At 40.8% G+C, this 20755-nt stretch overlaps 1 protein-coding gene across 1 annotated transcript; it reads left to right on the top strand.

Annotated features, from left to right (window-relative positions):
• Positions 1 to 3407: 3407 nt before the first annotated feature.
• On the top strand, positions 3408 to 18241 carry LOC145391611 (galactoside alpha-(1,2)-fucosyltransferase 1-like). The gene is made up of 5 exons (XM_080266154.1): positions 3408 to 3539; positions 12927 to 13033; positions 13774 to 14142; positions 16163 to 16248; positions 18048 to 18241. The coding sequence occupies exons 1-5, from the start codon at positions 3408 to 3410 to the stop codon at positions 18239 to 18241; spliced, it is 888 nt and encodes a 295-aa protein (XP_080122280.1).
• The last annotated feature ends 2514 nt before the right edge of the window (positions 18242 to 20755 follow it).

Raw genomic sequence — 20755 nt, forward strand, 5'->3', positions numbered from 1 at the left:
GCATTCCTCCACCTTTACGACTGGCGCGTAGCACCCGTCTGGCAGCAAACTCTCATCCCTTTTCTGTCCAACTCTCTAATGCAAGAGTTAGCCGTTACTCCCAGTCTTTCATTAATGCAACAGGTCAGCTCTGGAACTGTCTCCCTCTGTCTGTATTTCCTGCTGCCTATGATCTCCAGTCTTTCAAATGCAGTGTGTCCAGGCATCTCAAAATGATCGGATCTTGAATTTGGCTCTCTATTGTATTTTGTTTTTCTCTTGGAGGGAACTGTTACTGCGGGCTCATGGCCTTTGGTTCCTTCTTCCTCGCATTAAAAAATAAAAAAAAAACTTCTCAAAGCTCAGATCAAGAAATAGAATCATTCTATGACAACATCTCCCAGTTTATGAAAGAAGAAAAGACCACAAATACTATACTCCTGGCAGATTTCAATGGAAAAGTTAGGAAATTAAAAAAAGGAGAAGCTTGTATGGGAAGATTTGGAGTGGGGAAAGAATGAAAGGAGACATGGTGGTAGGTTTTGCTGAAATGTATAACATGAGAATAATGAACACATTTTATTACAAAAGAACAGGGAGAAAGTGGACCTGGAGAAGCCCAAATGGAGAAACAAAGAATGAAATCAACTTCATTATAGTAGATAAGAATAACACGATCACAAATGTCACAGTTATCAACAAAGTAAATATCGGAAGTGACCATAGAATGGTGGGTTGCACCACCAGATGCAGTTTCAGAGGTGAAAGAAAGATGATTAAAAATAAAAAGATATACCCATTACAAGTAAACGAAAACAAAGCAGCCTTTCAGTTGGGAATAAGGAACAGATTTGAGGCTCTAAGTACTCGTAATGCTGAATGTGACATTGATGAGCTGAATGACAGACTATCAAAAGTACTAAGAGAATCAGCGGAGGTAGTAGGAAAACATAATACAACCAAAGCCAAGAAGTATTCAGAAAAGACACTCGAACTTATGAAAAAAAAGAAAGGAAAGGAAAGTAAAAACAAAGAAAAATGAAATAGAACGAGCGGAATTTAATAAGCTTATCAACAAGAGACAAAAAGGCGAAACAAGAAAGAGAAACATGGATCAGATCAAGGAAACCATCAAAAAAGGAGAAAGTCTGAAACACTTACGAAGTAAAATGGCACTAGGAAAGCAACAAATGACATCACTGAAAGACAAAAACGGTGAAATCATTAAATGCAGAGATAAGACGGTGAGGAGAGTTGAAGAATTTTACAAAGAACTGTATGCATCAAAGACCGTAGTACCAATAGCTAACATTTCAGTTGACACAGGTGAAATACCTGATGTACCACCAGACGAAGTAAATATTTCTCTTAATAATATGAAAAGAGGGAAAGCTCCGGAAGAAGATGGAATAATAGCAGATTTACTGTTGGATGCAGAAGAAGTACAAACCAGGCTTGCTCACTTATTTACTCAATTTGTGGAAAAGAAGAAAATTCCCAAAACATGATGTAATGCAATAATAGTTTTACTTTACAAAAATGACAACTCAAAAGATCTTAGTAACTATCGATCCATTAGCATATTATCAGTCATTTACAAACTCTTCATTAAAGTACTTACGAACAGAATAACAACAAATTTGGAGGAAAACCAACCTCCTGAACAGGCAGGATTCCGAAACGGATATTCCACTACTGATCATCTGCACACAATGAATCAGCTAATTGAGAAAACTGCTGAATATAATAAACCACTGTGCTTAGGTTTTGTTGATTACGAAAAGGCATTCGACTCAGTGGAGCACATTGCAATTAGAAATTCACTGCAGAAACAAGGAGTGAATGAAAACATTGTATAACTGCTCGAAAACATATACAAAATGAGAACTGCTGCAGTTAAAATACATAAAGACTTGGAAGAAATTAAGACTGAGAATGGCGTGTTACAGGGAGATACAATTTCACCAAAATTATTTACAGCATGCCTAGAAAGCATTTTCAGAAAAATAGACTGGGAAAACAAAGGAGTGAACATAGATGGAGAAAAGCTGTACCATTTAAGATTTGCAGATGACATTGTCCTAATCTCGGAAACAGCAGAGACATTGCAAGAAATTTAAATAACCTGAACAGAGAAACTCTGAAAGTAGGGGTAAAGGTGAACCGGAGTAAAACTAATGTTTAATCCACATACACCAAAGAGCGTGATCAGAATAAGAGAAGAAATTCTTGAAGAAGTCGAGGAGTACAATTACTTGGGGCAAATACTAAAATTAACAAATCATGATGGAGAAATAAAAAGACGCATTACAGTTGGATGGAAAGCTTTTGGTAAACATCGAAACATTTTGAAAAGTAGCTTGCCAGTTTGTATGAAACAATAAGTATATAACGAGTGTATAATTCCAGCTATGAAGTGTGGGTGTGAGACCTGGAAACTGACAAAATCAATGGAAAATAATCTAATCTGTTCTTAGATAGCAAGGGAAAGGTCAGTGTTGGGAATATCTTTAAGAGACACGAAAAGATCACCTTGGGTGAAAGAGCAGACTAAAGACAAAGATATCATAGAAGTTACAAAAGAACAGAAACGGATGGGGGCCGGCCATGTAGCAAGAATAAGGGATAACCGATGGAGCAAGAGGCTGACTGACTGGACACCAAGAGATTGTAAGCCAAGCAGAAAATGGCCAGACAGGAGGTGGACAGATGAGATAGAGAAATTTGCAGGGAAAACGTGGCAAAGATTGGCTCAATCAAGGAATTCATGGAGAAGGTTGGGGGAGGCCTTTGTTCAGCAGTGGACTTGTAATGGCTGATGATGATGTATATATATATATATATATATATATATATATATATATATATATATATATATATATATATATATATATATATATATATATATACATGAGGTGCTACCCTAAAATTCCAGTAATTTGAACAGGGGAGCCAACCGTTTGCAGTTTTGCCTTTTGCCGCTAGTGGTAGTCAGCACCACCCCTTGTGCATCAGTGTGGCCCTGGACGTGTCTGTGAGTGAACGTGTTGTTGAGCTATTTTTACTATTGTAATATGGTGTGTAGGTGGTTTGAGAGTTTTGCAGTGGCGGACCTCATGGAACAAAGAATCTGCATCAAGTTCTGCTTCAAGATCGACAAGACGGCTGCTGAAACTCACCAGTTGCTTCAGCAAGCCTTTGGTGACAATGCCATGTCCCAAAGCAGAAAATTTTTCTGGTATATGCAGTTCAAGGAAGGATGAACGTCCGTCGAAGATGACTGTTCTGGACGACCGTTAACGGCAGCAACACCATAAATTGTCGGATATATTTGTCAGGCTATCCTTGCAGATCGTAGACGAACTGTCCATGATGTTTGTGATATCGCTGGCCTGTCGTATGGAAATGTGCAATGCATTTTGTCTGATATGTTGGGCTTTAGACGCATCGCTGCCATATTTGTGCCAAGACTGCTGAGTGACGAGCAGAAGGCACACCGCGTTGCAGTTTGTAGGGAGCTCAAGAATCAAGTCAGGGATGACGCCAGCATCATCTCCAAGGTCATAACTGGTGATGAATCATGTTTGTGGTTATGACCTGGAGACAAAGCAGCAGTCATCGCAATGGAAGTCTCCCAATTCACCAAGGCCAAAAAAAGCGCATCAAGTTCGCAAGAATGTGAAGTCGATGTTGATAGTTTTCTTCGATATCCAAGGGATTGTTCACAAGGAATTCGTCCCACCTGGCCAATCTGTCTGCGGAAAGTTTTATTTTGAAGTTTTGCAGAGTCTGAGGAAGAACATCCATCGCAAACGTCCAGAACAGTGGAAGAATAAGGACTGGGTCCTGCATCATGACAACGCCCTCGCTCACACATCAATTGTTGTCCAGCAGTTCCTGGCTTCCACTAACATGGTCGTCATCCCCGACCCACCCTGTTCACCTGACCTTGCCCCCTGCGACTTTTTCCTGTTTCTCAAGCTGAAATTACGACTGAAAGGGCATCAGTTTGATTCGACTGAGGAGATCCAGACAGAATCACAGGAGGTGCTCAAGACCATCATGCCTGAAGCCTTCCAGGGATGCATGGACTCACTGAATAAACACTGGGACCATTGTATATATGCCTGAGGGGACCACTTCAAAGGCGACAGTGAGAACTAGGAGGTAAGGTAACTAATTTTCCTACAATATTCAAATTACTGGAACTTTTGGGAAGCACCTTGTGTATAAATATATATACATGTATATATATATATATATATATATATATATATATATATATATATATATATATATATATATATATATATATATATATATATATATATATATATTTACATATATATACAGTAAAATAGACGAACAAAAATGTTACTAGAATCATTGGAATTAGTAGGGAAAGCAAATACAAACAAAGCCAACAAGTCATCAGAAAAGACCCACGAGCCCATGAAGAGAAGAAATGAAATTAAAGTAAAAGCAAAGAGAGATGAAATAGAAAGAGTGGAATTAAATAAGGTTATCAACAAGAGACAGAGAGAAGAAGAAAGAAACAGAAACATATATCTGACCAACGAAACCATCAAAATGGAGAAGTCTGAAACACGGCCGAAGTAAAAAGACACTATGAAAGCAACAAATTACTGTATATCACTGAACGACAAAAACGGTGAAGCAATTACATGCAGAGGTAGGATGGTGAAGAGAGTCGAAGAATTTTACAAAGAACTGTAACCGTCAAAAACAATAGTATCAATCGCTAATTTTGCAGCTAACACAAGCGAAGTACCTGAGGTAACACCACAAGTAGACATTTCTCTTAGAAGTATGGAAAGAGAGAAGGTCCTAGGAGAAAATGGAATTGTACCAGATTTGCTGTCGGAGCCAGGAGTAGAAGTACAAACAAGCTCGGCCACTTATTTACTCAGTATATAAAGAAGAAGAAAAATCCTAAACATGGTATAATGCAATAGTTAATTTGCATTACAGAAAAGCAGACTCAAATGATCTCAGTAACTATCAACCGACTGGCTTATTACTAGTCATTTATAAACTCTTCATTAAAGTCCCCACGAAAAGAATAACAATAAATTTGGAAGAAAACATACCTCGGGAACAGGCAGGATGCCGAAGTGGGTATTCGACTACTGATCATCTACACAGTATGAATCAGCTAATTGAGAAAAAATACAGAATTTAATAAACCATGGCGCTCATGTTTTGTTGATTATGAAAAGGCTATCAACTCTGTGGAGCACATAGCAATCATATTTTTTTTCCGGGAACTAGAAGTGAACGAGGACTTTGTAAAACTGTTTGAAACCTTTTATAAAGAGGGAATTGCTACTGTTGAATTGCATAAAAGCTAGGGAAAAACTAAAACTGGGATGGGCTTGCGTCAGGGAGATACAATTTCACCAAAAATATTTACAGCATTCCCAGAAAGTATTTTCAGAAAGTTAGACCGAGAGAACAAAGTAGATATAGATGGAGAAAAGCTAAACCATTTGAGGTTTGCAGATGACATTGTCATGATCTCAGAAACAGCAGAGACATTGCAAGAAATGGTATATGGCTTGAATAGTGAAAGTCTCAAAGTAGGGCTAAAGATGTACCAGTGTAAACTAAAGTAATATTTAATCCAAATACACCAAAGAGCGTCATCAGAATAAGCAAAGAAATTCCTGATGAAGTCGAGGAGTATAATAACTTGGGGTAAATACAGTACTAAAAGTAACGAAAGACCAAGATAGCTAAATAAAATGACACATTACAGTTGAATGGAAAGCTTTCGGCAAACATTGAGACATTATGAAAAGTAGCTTGCCAATATGTATGAAAAGAAAAGTACGGTATATAACGAATGTATAATCCCAGACATGAAGTTCGGATGTGACCTGGAAACCGACAAAATCGATGGAAAATCAACTAATCTGTTCTCAAAGAGCAAGGGAAAGGTTATTGTTGGGAATATCTTTAAGCGACAGGAAAAGATCAACTTGGGTGAGAGAGCACACAGAAGTCAAATATACAATAGATGTTATAAAAGAGCAGAAATGGAGGTGGGCAGGTCATGTAGCAAGAATAAGGGTTAACCGATGAAGGAGATGCTTGCCTGACTGGGCTTCAAGAAGCTGTAAGCGTAGCAGAAGAAGGCCAGACAGGAGGTGGACAGATGAGACGGAGTAGTTTGCAGGCAAAACATGGCAGAGATTTGCAGTCAAGGAATTCGTGGAAAAGGATGCGGGAGGCCTCTGTTCAGCAGTGAACTTGCAATGGTTGATGATACACACACACACACACACACACACACACACACACAAATATATATATATATATATATATATATATATATATATATATATATATATATATATATATATATGTATATATATATAAATATATAAATATATATATATATATATATATATATATAGAGAGAGAGAGAGAGAGAGAGAGAGAGAGAGAGAGAGAGAGAGGTTGGGGGAGTGGACTTTCTGACCACTACTTGGTGGTGGCCAGAATTAGAATGCAAGTAAGATGGAGGAATAGAAGAAGGGAAAGACGAGAGGAAGGAGTAGTTGCAAGGGATAGTGGAAAGGTTACAAGAAGATGAGAAAAAGGCAGAGTATAAGAGAAAAGTGGAGGAAAGATTGGGCAAATATGAATTGGAGCAGATGGGAGACGTGGAAGGTGTGTTTAAGATATTTACAGAAGAAATATGTGCAGCATGGGATGTGGTGTGTGGAAGGAAGAGAAGACGGAGGAGAGTGCAAGGAACAGAGTGGTGGACTGAAGAGGTGAGACAGGCTGTGGCACAAAAGAAGAAAGCATACAATGAATGGATGAGAAATAGGGGCGTGGAAGAAGTTGAGAGGCGGAAGAGAGAGTTATATGTGGAAAGAAAGAGAGAGGTGAAAAGATTAGTAAGAGAGAGTAAGAAGAGAGTGGATGAGGAATTTGGAAGGAATTTGAGTGTAAAGTGGAGGGACTGTAAGAAAATGTTCTGGAGAGAGGTGAAAAGAGTAAGACAGGGTGGAAGTGAAGTTAGCAGGAGAGTGAAAGATAAAAATGGTAGATTACTAGTGGAGAAGGGAGAAAAAGTGAGCAGATGGAGAGAACACTTTAAGGAATTGTTGAACGTAGAGGATGGAAGTAATGCGAGTATATGTGGCTGGGGAATGGCTGGGAGAGAGGTGAGAAGACAGGAAGAAATCAGTAGGATAGAAGTTGTGGAAGGAATGAAGAAAGTTAAATTGGGGAAAGCCCCAGGAATTGATGGAGTGTGTGGTGAAATGCTGAAGCATGGGGGAGAGATAGTAGTAGAATGGATGTGGAAGATGTGCAGATTGGCCTGGGAGGAAGGTAGAGTCCCGGAGGATTGGAAGTCAGGTATAATTATTCCCTTGTACAAAGGAAAAGGGGAAAAAGAAGTGTGTGGTAATCATAGGGGCATTTGCCTTCTTAGTATAATAGGAAAAGTGTATGGTAGGATACTTATAGACGGAGTTAGAGAAAGAACAGAGAAATTAGTTGGAGAAGAACAGGGAGGCTTTAAGAAGGGAAGAGGTTGTGTAGATCAGATATTCATTCTTAGATCTTTAGTGGAAAAGTTTCTAGAGAAGAGAAAGAAGTTGTATGCTGCTTTCATGGATTTGGAGAAAGCATATGACAGGGTGGATAGACAAGGATTGTGGAAAGTGTTAAGAATATATGGAGTAGATGGGAAGTTGTTGAATGCTGTGAAGAGTATGTACGATGCTGCGAAGGCTGCAGTGCGTGTGGATGGTGAACTAAGTGAATTTTTCTCTTTGAAAGTTGGTTTGAAACAGGGATGTGTCATGTCTCCATGGTTGTTCAATCTGTACATGGATGGGGTAATAAAAGAGGTACAAGGTAGGGTAGTGGATGTTGGAGTGGCCCTGGTGAGAGAGGGTAGTGTTTGGAAACTCCCTGTACTGTTGTTTGCAGATGATACTGTGTTGTTGAGTGAAGACGAAGGGGAGCTGCAAGGCTTGGTGGATGAGTTTGAGAGAGTGTGTAAGAAACGGAATCTAAAGGTGAATGTAGGGAAGAGTAAAGTGATGGTCTTTGAGAGAGGTGAAGTCAGTGAATGTACAGCGAGGTTGGATGGTGAGGAATTGGAAAATGTGAGTACGTTTAAGTACTTGGCTAGTGTGATGAGTAAGGATGGAGGTTTGGAGGGTGAAGTGCTTGAAAGGGTACAGCAGGGAAGAAAGGTTGCTGGTTCTTTGAAAGCAGTCATAAGAAACAGGGAAGTGAGCATGGAAGTGAAAATGTTACTGCATGACAGTATTGTGATACCAGCTCTAACGTACGGAAGTGAAGCTAGGTCATTGTTGGAAGGACACAAGTCAAGAGTGAGAGCAGTGGAAATGAGTTATTTAAGAGGAGCCTGTGGAGTCATGTGGAGAGACAGGCTGACGAATGAGGATATAAAGGAGCGTTGTGGTGTGGATGTGGATGTGATAGGAAGCCTTATGAGGAACACACTGAGGTGGTTTGGCCATGTGGAGAGGATGGAGGGTGAAAGACTGACGAAGAGAGTGTATGTGAGTGAGGTGGAGGGGGGAAGAGGGAGGGGGAGGCCGAGGATGAGATGGAGGGATGGGGTGGAGGGGTATATGAGAGAGGGGTGTGTGAGTTGGGAGCAGGGCAGTGAAATTGCGGGGGACAGGGCGACTTGGAGGCGATTTGTTTGTGGCCACCCCAAACGGGATTGAGGCGGCTGGCAAAAAATATATATATATATATATATATATATATATATCTATATATATATATATATATATATATATATATATATATATATATATGTGGTAGGTAGGGGCGCTCACCATCCACTCACTCGATATAGAGCTGCTCTCGGGTGTCTACTCTTTCCTCTCCTGCATCCCTCTTTCCTTCTGTCTTCCTTTCGTTCATTCTTTCCTTGTCCTTCTGCCTATGGGTAACTTTACACTCCCTCTTCTGTCTTTCATTCCTTCATTCTTTCCTCTTCCTTCTGCCTGTGGGTGACTCTACACTGAATGACAAGCCAAATGGTTTCCTGTACACCATGAAACCATTTACTACGCTGGGTGGTAACCATATAACCAAATTTTGGCACCTGGTGGTTTAATGGGTAATTATTGCGCTCCAGTTGGATTGAGCTGATGAAGATTTATATCCAAGGGATGGTTAGGGTTGATTGCTCATGTAATGCCACTCAGGGATGAGTGAGGCTGGTCGCTCTCATCTTAAATGTCGGGACCAACTGCCTAGCCCCGGGCTCCTACGCTCCTCATGGGGCAATGTAGGATTGGATGATAGATAGATAGATATACACCTATATCTATTCTATATCTATATCTACTCTATATCTATCTATCTGTATACATATATATAGATGGATAGATAGATAGCTGGACAAATAGATCGAGAGAGAGAGAGAGAGAGAGAGAGAGAGAGAGAGAGAGAGAGAGAGAGAGAGAGAGAGAGAGAGGATTTTGGAAGGGTGTGTAAAACGAGGAAATTGAGAATAGATGAGAATAAGAGTAAACTGATGAAGTGTACGAGGTTGGTAGATGGTAGGAGGATGAATATAGTTTTGAATGGTAAGCTGCATGAGGAGGTAGAGTGTTTTAGGTATTTAGGGTCACATGTTGCTGTGGATGGAAGAATAGATGTTGAGGTGAAGTTTAGAGTGAATGAATTAGGAAAGGTACTGGGAGGAATGAAAAAAGTGTTTAGATGTCGTTCGCTTAGAATGGATGTAGAGAGAAGGCTGTATGAGGGTGTAATGGTACCGACTGCGTTATATGTGGCTGAAACATGGAATATGGGTGTAGCAGAGAAGAAAAGTTTGAATGTAATGGAGATGAGGTGTCTGAGGAGTACGTGTGGAGTGACGCATATGGACCGAGTCATAAATGTTGAAGTGTGAAGGAGAACTGGATTTGTGCGGGAGATGGCTGGACGGGTTGAGCAGAGGGTGTTGCGATGGTTTGGGCATATGGAGAGAATGGATAATGAGCGATTGGTGGAAAAGATAACTGGATCGGATGTGAGGGGTATAAGGCTGAGAGGAATAGAATGGATGAACAGTGTGAAGAGAGCGTAAGATGCGAGAGGGATGTCTGTTGAGGAAGGAAGTGTGGTTGCACGTGATGGTGAGTGAGTAAATGGTGACGCGGTGCCAACGGGATATTGTCTTGCATTTGGTCTGAGGTGCGGGTAGGGGGGTGGATCCATAATGATCTGGCAGAGGCGTAGCGAAGGGGGGGGAGGGGAGGAGGCTGGTGCTCCCTTTTGACGGTCTTGAAATCGTATTGGGCAAAAAAAAAAAATTGTAAACATTTAAAAACAAATAAATGTGTAAATAAAAATAAATAAAAATAAATAAAATAAATAAAAATAAATAAATAAAGAGAGAGAGAGAGAGAGAGAGAGAGAGAGAGAGAGAGAGAGACAGACAGACAGACAGACAGACAGAGAAGAGAAAGAGAGAGAGAGAGAGGGAGAGATGATGAGACTTCCAGATGCATTATTGTTCTTTTATTCCATAAGGATCATTACAAATCTTCTATTTCAGACAAAATAATTTTCTTGCTATATTTTTCGCCATTTTCACTGTAATGAGTAATCATCTAAATATCCCAATAAATACCTTCCTAGGCCTCAGAAAGCCCCTAAAAGGAGGCAATTTTCAAAAATTTCCCTAGGGGACTCACAGCGCCCCCCCCCCCTGGACCCCCCAGCTGCAGAGGCTCGCTTCGCTCACCTCCCACCATCTTTTCAAGAATCTATAGACATCTTTCTCCCGCCCCCCCACCCCCTTGTGAACTTTCTGGGTACGCCTCTGTGATGTGGCAGGGGTATACCAGCTCTGCTGTCAAAATTGCTGCAGACGTAGCCGATTGCACTGTGCAGCTGACTCTTGTGGGGTGTGGTGCGGTGAGGATCTGTCCCTTCTCCGATTGGGGCTAAGTGCGAGTAAATGTGTGTGTGTGTGGATGAGTAAATTGGGAGTGTGTCGTCCTGTCTCAGCTACCTCCCTTTTTTTGGGAGAAAGCAGCTTAGGTATATATATGTTTGCTACAGTCAGTCTGTTTTTGCCACAGAATGCAACGCTCCTTACGTACTGGTGAAAGATGGAGGGCGCCTTGGTAACCAGATTTCTCAGTACGCTAGCTTGTATCTCCTTCGCCATTTATTTGGCGTGAGGGTAAGGATTACTCTCACTCTCTGTCTCTGTCTCTGTCTGTCTGTCTGTCTGTCTGTCTGTCTCTCTCTCTCTCTCTCTCTCTCTCTCTCTCTCTCACGTCATTAAATGAACGGAGACAAGAGGTCAGACGTTTCCCAGCGGTGTTTGTAATAAATTAGATGAGGAAGCTGACTAAACGTAGTCCTAGTATTCTGTAGTATTTGCAGCTGATATGATGAATCATATGATCAACCACTTATCCACTAGACATTATGTTTACAAGAACACACTGACTTACTGTATATGTTTACATAATTCAGCCACCAGCGTATCCACACTTCACTAATGAAGTCGTCGTAGGTGGCAGCCAAACCTCACTCTCAGAGGACAGTAAACAATGTAGGCTAATCATGGTAGGTCAGGTACTGGACCCCATTGATTGCGTGTTTAAAATTAGTGTAAAAATGGTTAACTTATTGGAGTAGATACTGCACAGATACAAGCTTACACATAAAATACGTCAACAGCATGAGTAGTTGTAACTACCGAGTGTATCCCCAGTACTTTCAGTGTTTGCGATAAATGTAGCTAATTTTGTTACAAACCTTCATTCAGTATTCAATGGTGCTTGTGGCTGAAAAGATCTATCAGTAGACAAAGCGAGTCGCCATTTTCTGTAGCGGTGTTTATGAAAGATATTGCTGGATAGGCGACCAAACGTTAGCATAAAGTTCTTAATGATTGTGACAGATAAGGCGAATGTGTGAAACACATCGTGTGAGTTTTGAGTAATATGAATAGTGCTGGGAAAAGAAGAGGTGAATTTAGTGACCAAAAAGGTTGCTCAGTGTTATGGATTGTTGATACTGTGGCAGGTGTTTGGCTCTGTCTTTCAAGTGTATGTAACCCGTATCTTATAAAGAAAAAAAAAATGTGCAGATGATTACACTAGCGAAGTGGACCCAGGCATCCGGGAGCTTGAATGTAGGTGAAACACTGTGTGATCCATTTCACTGAGCAACCTGATGACCATTCTCCCACTTTCAAACTTTCTATATTCCTGTTTCAGAATCCTACCTCACTCGATCCTTAGGTAGGAAAAAAGTCAGATGATGATGATGTCTGCAATAGGTGATTTGCTTGGAAGCACTGATAATGATTCCACAAAAAAATGTGATGGCCTCCTTCATTGCATCAGTGGTGAATGGTGAGATAAATCATTAACATCATTGTAGTTGTATTGCCATAATTTAGCCCAAGTTTTCGTCCCTTTACGGCTGATTTCACTTGACTTAATAGCAAAATAATATAGTACTATGGTTCTACATCCTTCCCCCTAACCCTCCCCCCCTCCCCTCCCCCCAAAAAACAAGCGATTAGAATCACATTCTCGTGTTAATCTATGTCACAGCTCGGCTTTAAGATGAAGGGATGACAATTTTTGGTTAAGTTCAAGTACAAAGGGAAACTTTATAATCATGAGCAAATCGGGTTCCTATCAGTCGGTTCTCCAGTGATTACTCCCGACCTACCTTCCATTTATTGCACGCTCCACATCATTCTGTCTGTCTGTCTGTCTGTCTGTCTGTCTCTCTCTCTCTCTCTCTCTCTCTCTCTCTCTCTTTCTCTCTCTCTCAGTTCTGCTGCTTATTCAGTACTCTTCTGTTATATCATCAGTGCTAGACCCAGTACTTTTCGTGTTTAATTATACTTCGTTTTACGCTCATTTTCTTCCCAGGTGGCTGTCACGCAGAACTTGCACGACCGATTGTCTAAAGTACTGAGGAACGTTAGCCTTCCTGTTGTAAACGCAGACTGCTTTGGTGCAGAAACTACGTTCATCAGGTGCTGTATCATTGGCCTTGGGCTTCCTGAACCTTAGGGACGTGTTCTGGGTGGCATAGGACACTTCGCTACACCTCACCCACAGCGATCTATTGTTTGCATATTAAATCTTATCACTGTCTTATCTGTTACTTACATGTCGTTAATTTCGGCATTGTTTGTGTCAACAGCTTGTTAAGAACCTCGGAGATGTGCTATGAAATGTCCAAAGGCATTTAGAATACCACAATAAGTGCAGTAATCTGAATGACAGACTTCGTAGCACCACTTCCTTAGCAACTTATTGTCCATGGTACATGTTTGGTATTCTCTGGCTGGTTACGGGGGTAAATTATTTCCAAAGCAAAACGACATAAATATCGTGGAAGAGAAAGGTAAGATATAATATATAAAATAAATCGCTAAGTAAGAGCTGCAACGAAGCCTCCTGCACCACCTTCTGTAGATTACGGCCTTAAGTTATAAGTCCCACATACTTAATATTGAAACCTGATTAAGTATAAGAGCTAAAAATACAACTGCCTAAAAATAATTTGTCCATGAAATCAGTGATGTATTCTTTTGTTATGCCCTACTACATCCAAGTAATTTTTTTTTTTATCTTAGTGAACGACGTTCTCAGTGAATGATTAATAAATACACTACGTAACCTTCCCAGCTCGACAAGTCTCTGCCAAGCTGAATATGATCTCCTGGAGTTAGCAAGAATAAAAATGAGATATATATTAATGCTTCCTCAGGTATGAGCACCTGTATCGTCAGTTGTACCAAGCAGGTGTGGCAATGGCTAAGAAAAGTAAAGATGGCATCGTGAGGGGACCTCTTCTTCGAAAAGCCTACTATGTAAAATTCCCTTTCCCTTACGACCTCTTTCTGCATCATCGTGACCTGCTGCGAAGAGTCCTGGTCTACAAAGAGGAGGTGCTGGAAAAGGCTACGAAAAGCATTGCCAAAGCCTTGCCAAATTTCGACCTCTCGCGTCGTGATTCTACCCTGGTGACCGTCCACGTCCGAAGAAACGACTACATCTGGTTCATGAAAGCTGTCTACCAGATGCCACCTCTCGAGTACCGATACTTTCAGCGTGCATTTGAATTCTTCAGGCAGAGGTAAGTGATGATAGCAGGTGTTGTTATCACCTGATGGGACTGGGTCACTTCCACAAGTTGAATACTGAATTTTGGATGCAGGAAGTTTTATGATAATTAGTTATGAGTTTCGAATGGAGTATCCTTGGTTACTAGTAGATGGAGGTCGACCAGTCTGACTACATGTGGCCACCAGCTGAGCTAAAATGGGTTAGGTATCTCTGTCAGGTTACAACAGACGTGCTGCAATAAACTCTTTCCCAAGCGCTCATCCCTTCAATCTGATGAAATTTTAAACTTTACTGATGCTAACTAAGGACAGTTATATTAACCTCAGAAGAGAATTTTGAACTAGAGGGTTTAGGTATTGCCATCACCAATCCCTCCATTACCAGAAATCTTCTCTGAACTGGTCAGAATGGTCTGTAAATAACAATATTAGAACGAATGTGTTGAAATATGTCATCAAAGTGAAATGTGATACTTGGTGTTACATTAGACCGATGGTTCTCAGGGGCGGAAGAGGGAGGCTGGGAGAAGGGAGGCTTAGAGGAGCGTGAGTAACATCCAAAGAGCGCGAGAACCCACAGGAAATTTAAGGATTACTGAGACCCAGTGAGTGAATAGTATGACACTCTTTTGATTGATATTCATTCCTTTCATTTTGTCGTTACTCCATCTTTCGAGGCACGTTCTTCTTTGTACCCATGAATTGAGAAGGTTTCTATTCCTGTCTGTCACCTGGTCGCTTCTCTGCTTCCTCTTTCTTGTTGTAAATGTCTCAAGAGAAAGTTAAGATCCCAAGAAGTTTGGTACTGAATGATGAGCAATACCCCAGCAATTCAAAGTCTGAACATCATAAGTTGTGTTGTGATCAGGCTTAATTTCCATTTCCCCATAATGATAAAATTCGGTAGCCAAATTCTCTATTTTTTTAAATTTCCAAACTTCAGTGACTTAAATGCAGGTCCTCTTCAGTCCTCATGTATACACCTTTTTTTCAAACTCTTTCTTCTGTTATGGTCTTTGTAAGCATATGAATGAAAAAGATAAACGATGACTGATTCTGTCAACTGAGAAGTGATTCATTTTCTTGATACTGAGGAAATTTCACACATCAATGCCATGGAGTATAGTGGTTGTGTCCTTGTGCTTTGTTAATGATAATTTGATGGTTTTTATGGCTATGTGGTGATGTCTATGGCATTGAAATGATGTTGATGGTCATGTGGTAGTGTGTATGGTCATATGGTAGGGTTTTGGCCTTGGAGTGAGGTTTATGGTTATGGGGCGCTCACCATCCACTCAATGTAGTGCTGCTCTCGGGTGTCGGCCCTTTCCTCTCCTCCACCCTTCTTTTCTTCCATTCTCTTCTGTCCTTCTTTCCTTTGTTCTTTCCTCGTCCTTCTACCTATGGGTGACTTTACATTCCTTCTTCTGTCTTTCTTTCCTTCATTTTTTCCTCTTCCTTCCGTCTGTGGCTGACTTTACACTGAGTGACAAGCCAAATGGTTTCCTGTACACCAGGAAACCATTTACTACGCAGGGTGGTAACCATATAACCAAATTTTGATGCCTGGTGGTTTAGTGGGTAATTACGGCACTCCGGTCGGATTGAGCCGGTGAAGGTTTATATCCAAGGGGTAGTTGGGGTTTATTGCTCACGTAATGCCACTCAGGGATGAGTGAGGCTGGTCACTCTCATCTTAAATGTCAGGACCAACTTGCCTGCCCTCGGGTTCCTACGCTTCTCATGGGGCAACGTGGGATTGGATGATGAATGAGAAATTGATGGTAATGTTTACAGATATGAGATGGTGCTTATTGCATTTGTGGTGGTGTTTATGGCAATGAGGTGATGTGTGTGACTAGTGGCGTTGATGACCATGTGGTAGTGTTTATGGCCATGAGTGAGGTTTACGACCTACAATTTTTGAAATAAAATTTTTAGTGTATAACCTATTTTGAAAGAATTAAAAATGTTTTTCTAAGATGTTACATGCTATTCAAAGTTAAGTATCAGCCTGTACCTGGTCAACAGGGTACCGCGCCCTGTGTTTTTGGTGGTGAGTGACGACATGAAGTGGTGCAGGGAGGTACTGAAGGATCCTGATGTCGTACTGGCAGGTATGTATATGTACATTAATTCTGTTTATAGTTTTAAACCCCATGAGCCAGGGGTAGTACATTTACATTCTAGGAAGGAAGCAGCCATGTTTCTGGCGTGGTACATGTTCATTCTTTCATTTCATAACCATGTTTGAGTGGTGCCACATTCAGGCAGCCTGGTGGTATCTAGTATCTCTAAAGGGGTCCAAAGCATCCAAAGCCCACCCAGCCAAAGGGACATGTGTGCTTTTGAATTGGACTGTTACATGAATGTTTCCCACTACTAGTCGTTCCCATATCGTAAACTGCTGTCGAATGCTGACGAGAATGAAATAGCTCAGGAGCTTGCCAATTTAACTAATAAGGTTTGTGATGAAGGGAGAGTACTTGAGGCAGATAGAGAGGAAAATATGGAATCAGAGGACACTGTTGGTGTTACATGCAAGACTAACACAGACATTGGTGGTCAACCGGGGAGGGGAGGGGATATGTAAGAGCAGTGGAGAGTGTGATGTGAGTGTTCTGTTGTGATTTAGATTTTGACAAGAGCTACTTATCCTCATTTATGCAGTAGTGTAAAAAAAAAAAAAAATTACTGGGAAGAATGATGAAGTACACAAGTACTGTAACTGATGTGCTGTGAGTTTATCAAATGCACTGAGAGTGAAACGGATAGCGAGGATATAGTAATGTGTGATAAATGACTGAAAACAAGTATTTTTGAAATGAGTGATAATTTTATAGGTATCTCTGTGTTTTTTGAAGATCAGCTAATGAACATAAATAATAATAGGCTATGTAAGAGTAAAGGCATTGGTAATGATCGTTACATACGAGAGATGATAACTTTATGCATCGGATCTAAATTCATACTTGAAAATATTGCATAGTTAACTACCATGCTTAGTTCATAGTTACTAGATGGTTATGATAATCCTAATGGTTAAGTAATGCCACCCCTCGCGAGCTCCATGCCTGCAGTGGACTTTGATAAATAAAACACTTTCGAGCTAACTTAGTATTCAACTTCCTAGATATCTCCATGCTCATATTGTACTACACGGATTATGAACTATATTTGCTAAATTTGTGTGATGTGTTCTACTCTTCTGGAGGGGTACAAGTTGTCTGTGGAAAAGACGACTTGCTGAGAGATGTCCCTGAGCGGTGGTTCAGGCGGGTGAGCTACAGTAGATCCCAGGCATGCAGGGCTTAATATGTTCCTTGTTTATATTTTTTAAATTTTTTCCTAGGTCTGTATTTCTTTCTTTCTCGCTCCTTTCGTTCCATCTGTACCCGTAATTGTATTTCATCCTTACTTCCCTTATGTATTACAGGAAGAGGTACTTCCTTTCCTCCTTTCTTCTTTTTAGAAGTCCACGCTAGAGTGACCAGTTACTGTACCTGCTGTTTCATCTTTCGTGCTTCAAACAATTTACACTTTGGTGTCATTTCTTTACTACTTCACCAATTCCCTTCATATTAGATAGTATTGTTTCTTGTGTAAATTACCCTAGATTCTTTTTCTTTATCCTTGGTCCACTTTATGGGGTCAAAGGTCAATCCATAGAAACAAAATTTTGGAATCCTCTCTTCTTTTATGGTCAGAATTCATTATGGCAGTATAGACGGAAGTATATGAGTGTTTTTGTGGCTGTGTGAGCAATCCCTTGGGAATGCTGGCAATCTTTGATCTGTATTTTTCTTCTCATCCCTTTACTTCCATCCCTACTAATACTTTAATTTATTCCTTTCTTAAGGTGCTTGAAAGCGTACTAAGCCAGTACGAATACAGTTCTTTTTCTTCCATGATACAGGTGACGAGGACCCTGTAGTTGACCATGCTGTGATCAGTCTGGGCCAGCACACCATTACCAGTTACGGTTCCTTTAGTTTCACCGGTGCTATCCTCTCCAAGGGGCACATCACTCATCCTGCCAACAATAAAGCCAAATATAACCTATTCAGATGTGCCCGTTCTCTAGACTTCCACCTTATCGCCAGGGACTGAAGTAACTACAAGGTGTCCCGGGAGAATGTCGTGAAACTTATGGTTGTTATTCTGAGGCTAATTTTGATTTAAACATGCCACATAAAAACAAATTTCAAATTTCCAAGCATATAAAGCTAATAGTACTGATGACCTTATGGGTCAAATATGATGGAAACCACTATTGTCCATAAGGTCATCAATATCTGCAGCTCTGGAGTTGCTGAGAAGCTGACGCAGGGCGATAAAAAAAAAAATCAAAATTAGCCCTAGCAAAAACTCCTGAAGATTCTTTTAAAAATTGCTGGACACCCTGTATAAAGACTTCAAATCCATTTCAGTCTCCAACTTATCACAAGGAATTGAAAGTATTGAGAGGAATATGGGAAATTAAGAACAGTAGAAGACATGATAACTGCAGTATGACTGTTGACCCATGACAGGCAGCTCCTACAAGAGGCTGACTAAATTACTAGAATAAAGCAAGGACAGTAAAGAAGGATTGCCTTCATCCACCAAACCCTCCAGCCGAACAGAGGGGAGAAAATGCAGAAATACCACTCATATAGATAAACTGATGTGGAAATTTTATAGGAAAGCGTGAGAGGAGAAAAAGAGACTATCGTAGTGAAACCTGCAAAGGAAAAATATAGAATCAGTAACCTGGACAATTTTGATATCCATCTCTTACCTGTCGTATCCTTACCTAGCATATGCCTGCAACTCTCAGTGGCCGGGGCAGCAATTATATCACTAGGTACACCAGCATAAGTCCTCATCCACTACTCTGACAAAATTGTTCCTGCCTACCTCCGTACGAAAACCGAATTTGTCTTGGCAGAAACCAATAGTTCGATTTCTGCTTTATTTGCCCACTTTTGGTATTATGCTAATATTTTCCCATATTAATACTTTCGTCCATTTCAGCACCTCAATTAATGCTCCTCTTATTCTACGCCTTTCTAGTAAGTGCATAATAAATTTTTTTTAACGTGCCTTGAAATAAAATGTTCCGAATATCATGTATCATTATTATCATTTTGCTCTGTACAGTTTTAAAAGAACTTATATCCATTCTATAGTTCAGAAACCAACACTGTATGCGTAGTTAAAATGTGGCCTTCTTGACGCCGGAAAATGTGGCTGCATTACTTTAGATGTCCTATTGCTTATGCTTCGTGAAGAATCTCAGAGCCTATATTGTTCCTTGCGGTAAAACACTGTTGCCTTGGCCTAAGGTTGATAGCCATAACTCCAAGGTCACTCTCCCAGTCTGATTTAATTACATTTTTATTATATAATTTTCATCGCATGGTTTTGTCCACGATAAGAACAAAACATTTTTCCATGTTTAATTTAATTACTTCCATCATTTGTACAATATACCGAGATTTTGTTAAAGGTTGACACAGTCGCTAGATGAGTAAATATTACACCCTACTTTGTGTCGTAGGCACATTTGCTGATAATGCTATTGATTCCATGACAAGATCATTGTGATAATCCTGTGTGTGTGTGTGTGTGTGTGTGTGTGTGTGTGTGTGTGTGTGTGTGTGTGTGTGTGTGTGTGTGTGTGTGTGTGTGTGTGTGTGTGTGTGTGTGTGTGTGTGTGTGTGTGTGTGTGTGGTCGGAATTGGAAGAGGGATTTTGATGAAACATATCCTGATGCCTGAAACTGGGTCCCAGATGAATCAGTTTCAATATGATGTCAATTAATATCTTCTGAGGGAGTGTTTTGGCTTATAATAATTGTCCCCATTGTTGTTACAGTATGCGCACCTGCAAGAGGCGGCGGGGCATTTCCGTGGAGTTTCATACAAAATTGAAAAGAGAGAGAGAGAGAGAGAGAGAGAGAGTGGGAGGGGGGTTGTACATCAGTACTCCTATGTTTATTCTTTCATTGATGCAAGGAAGAGACGATTTTATTCAACAGAAACGGCGGTAACTGTCGTGGTGGTGGTGGCGGTGGTAGCTGTGGTGATGGTGGTGGTGGTAGCTTGGATGACAGTGGTGGTAGCTGTAATGGTAGTGGTGGCAGCTGTAATGATCATCGTTGCGGTGGTGGTGACTGGGATGGTGATGATGGTGGTGGTAAATGGGATGGTGGTGGTAGCCGTGGTGGTGGTAGCCGTGGTGGTGGTAGCTTACGTGGTGGTTGTGGTGGTGGTAGCTGTGATGATGATGGTAATGGTGGTAGCTGTGGTTTTGGTCGTGGTGTTTGATAGTAGCTGTGTTGATGGTGGTGGTGGTAGTTATGGTGGTAGCTGTGGTGGTACTGTAGTGGTGCGATGAGAATGGTGGTACTGGTGCTGGTGGTGGTGGTGTTAACTGTCCAGAAACGGTTCTTATTTGTGCAAGTGCTTTGTAGCCTTATGTTTTTAGCGTCGCGTGCGTGCATGCGTGTGTGTGTGTGTGTGTGTGTGTGTGTGTGTGTGTGTGTGTGTGTGTGTGTGTGTGTGTGTGTGTGTGTTCCACAGTTTTTATCTTCTATTGTGGTCAAATTTGAAGGAAGGGCATAAGATGAGGCAAGACCTT

This window comes from Coenobita brevimanus, chromosome 19 (genome assembly GCF_032717465.1).
Source record: "Coenobita brevimanus isolate Jiangsu-jjx chromosome 19, ASM3271746v2, whole genome shotgun sequence".
Taxonomy (NCBI): domain Eukaryota; kingdom Metazoa; phylum Arthropoda; class Malacostraca; order Decapoda; family Coenobitidae; genus Coenobita; species Coenobita brevimanus.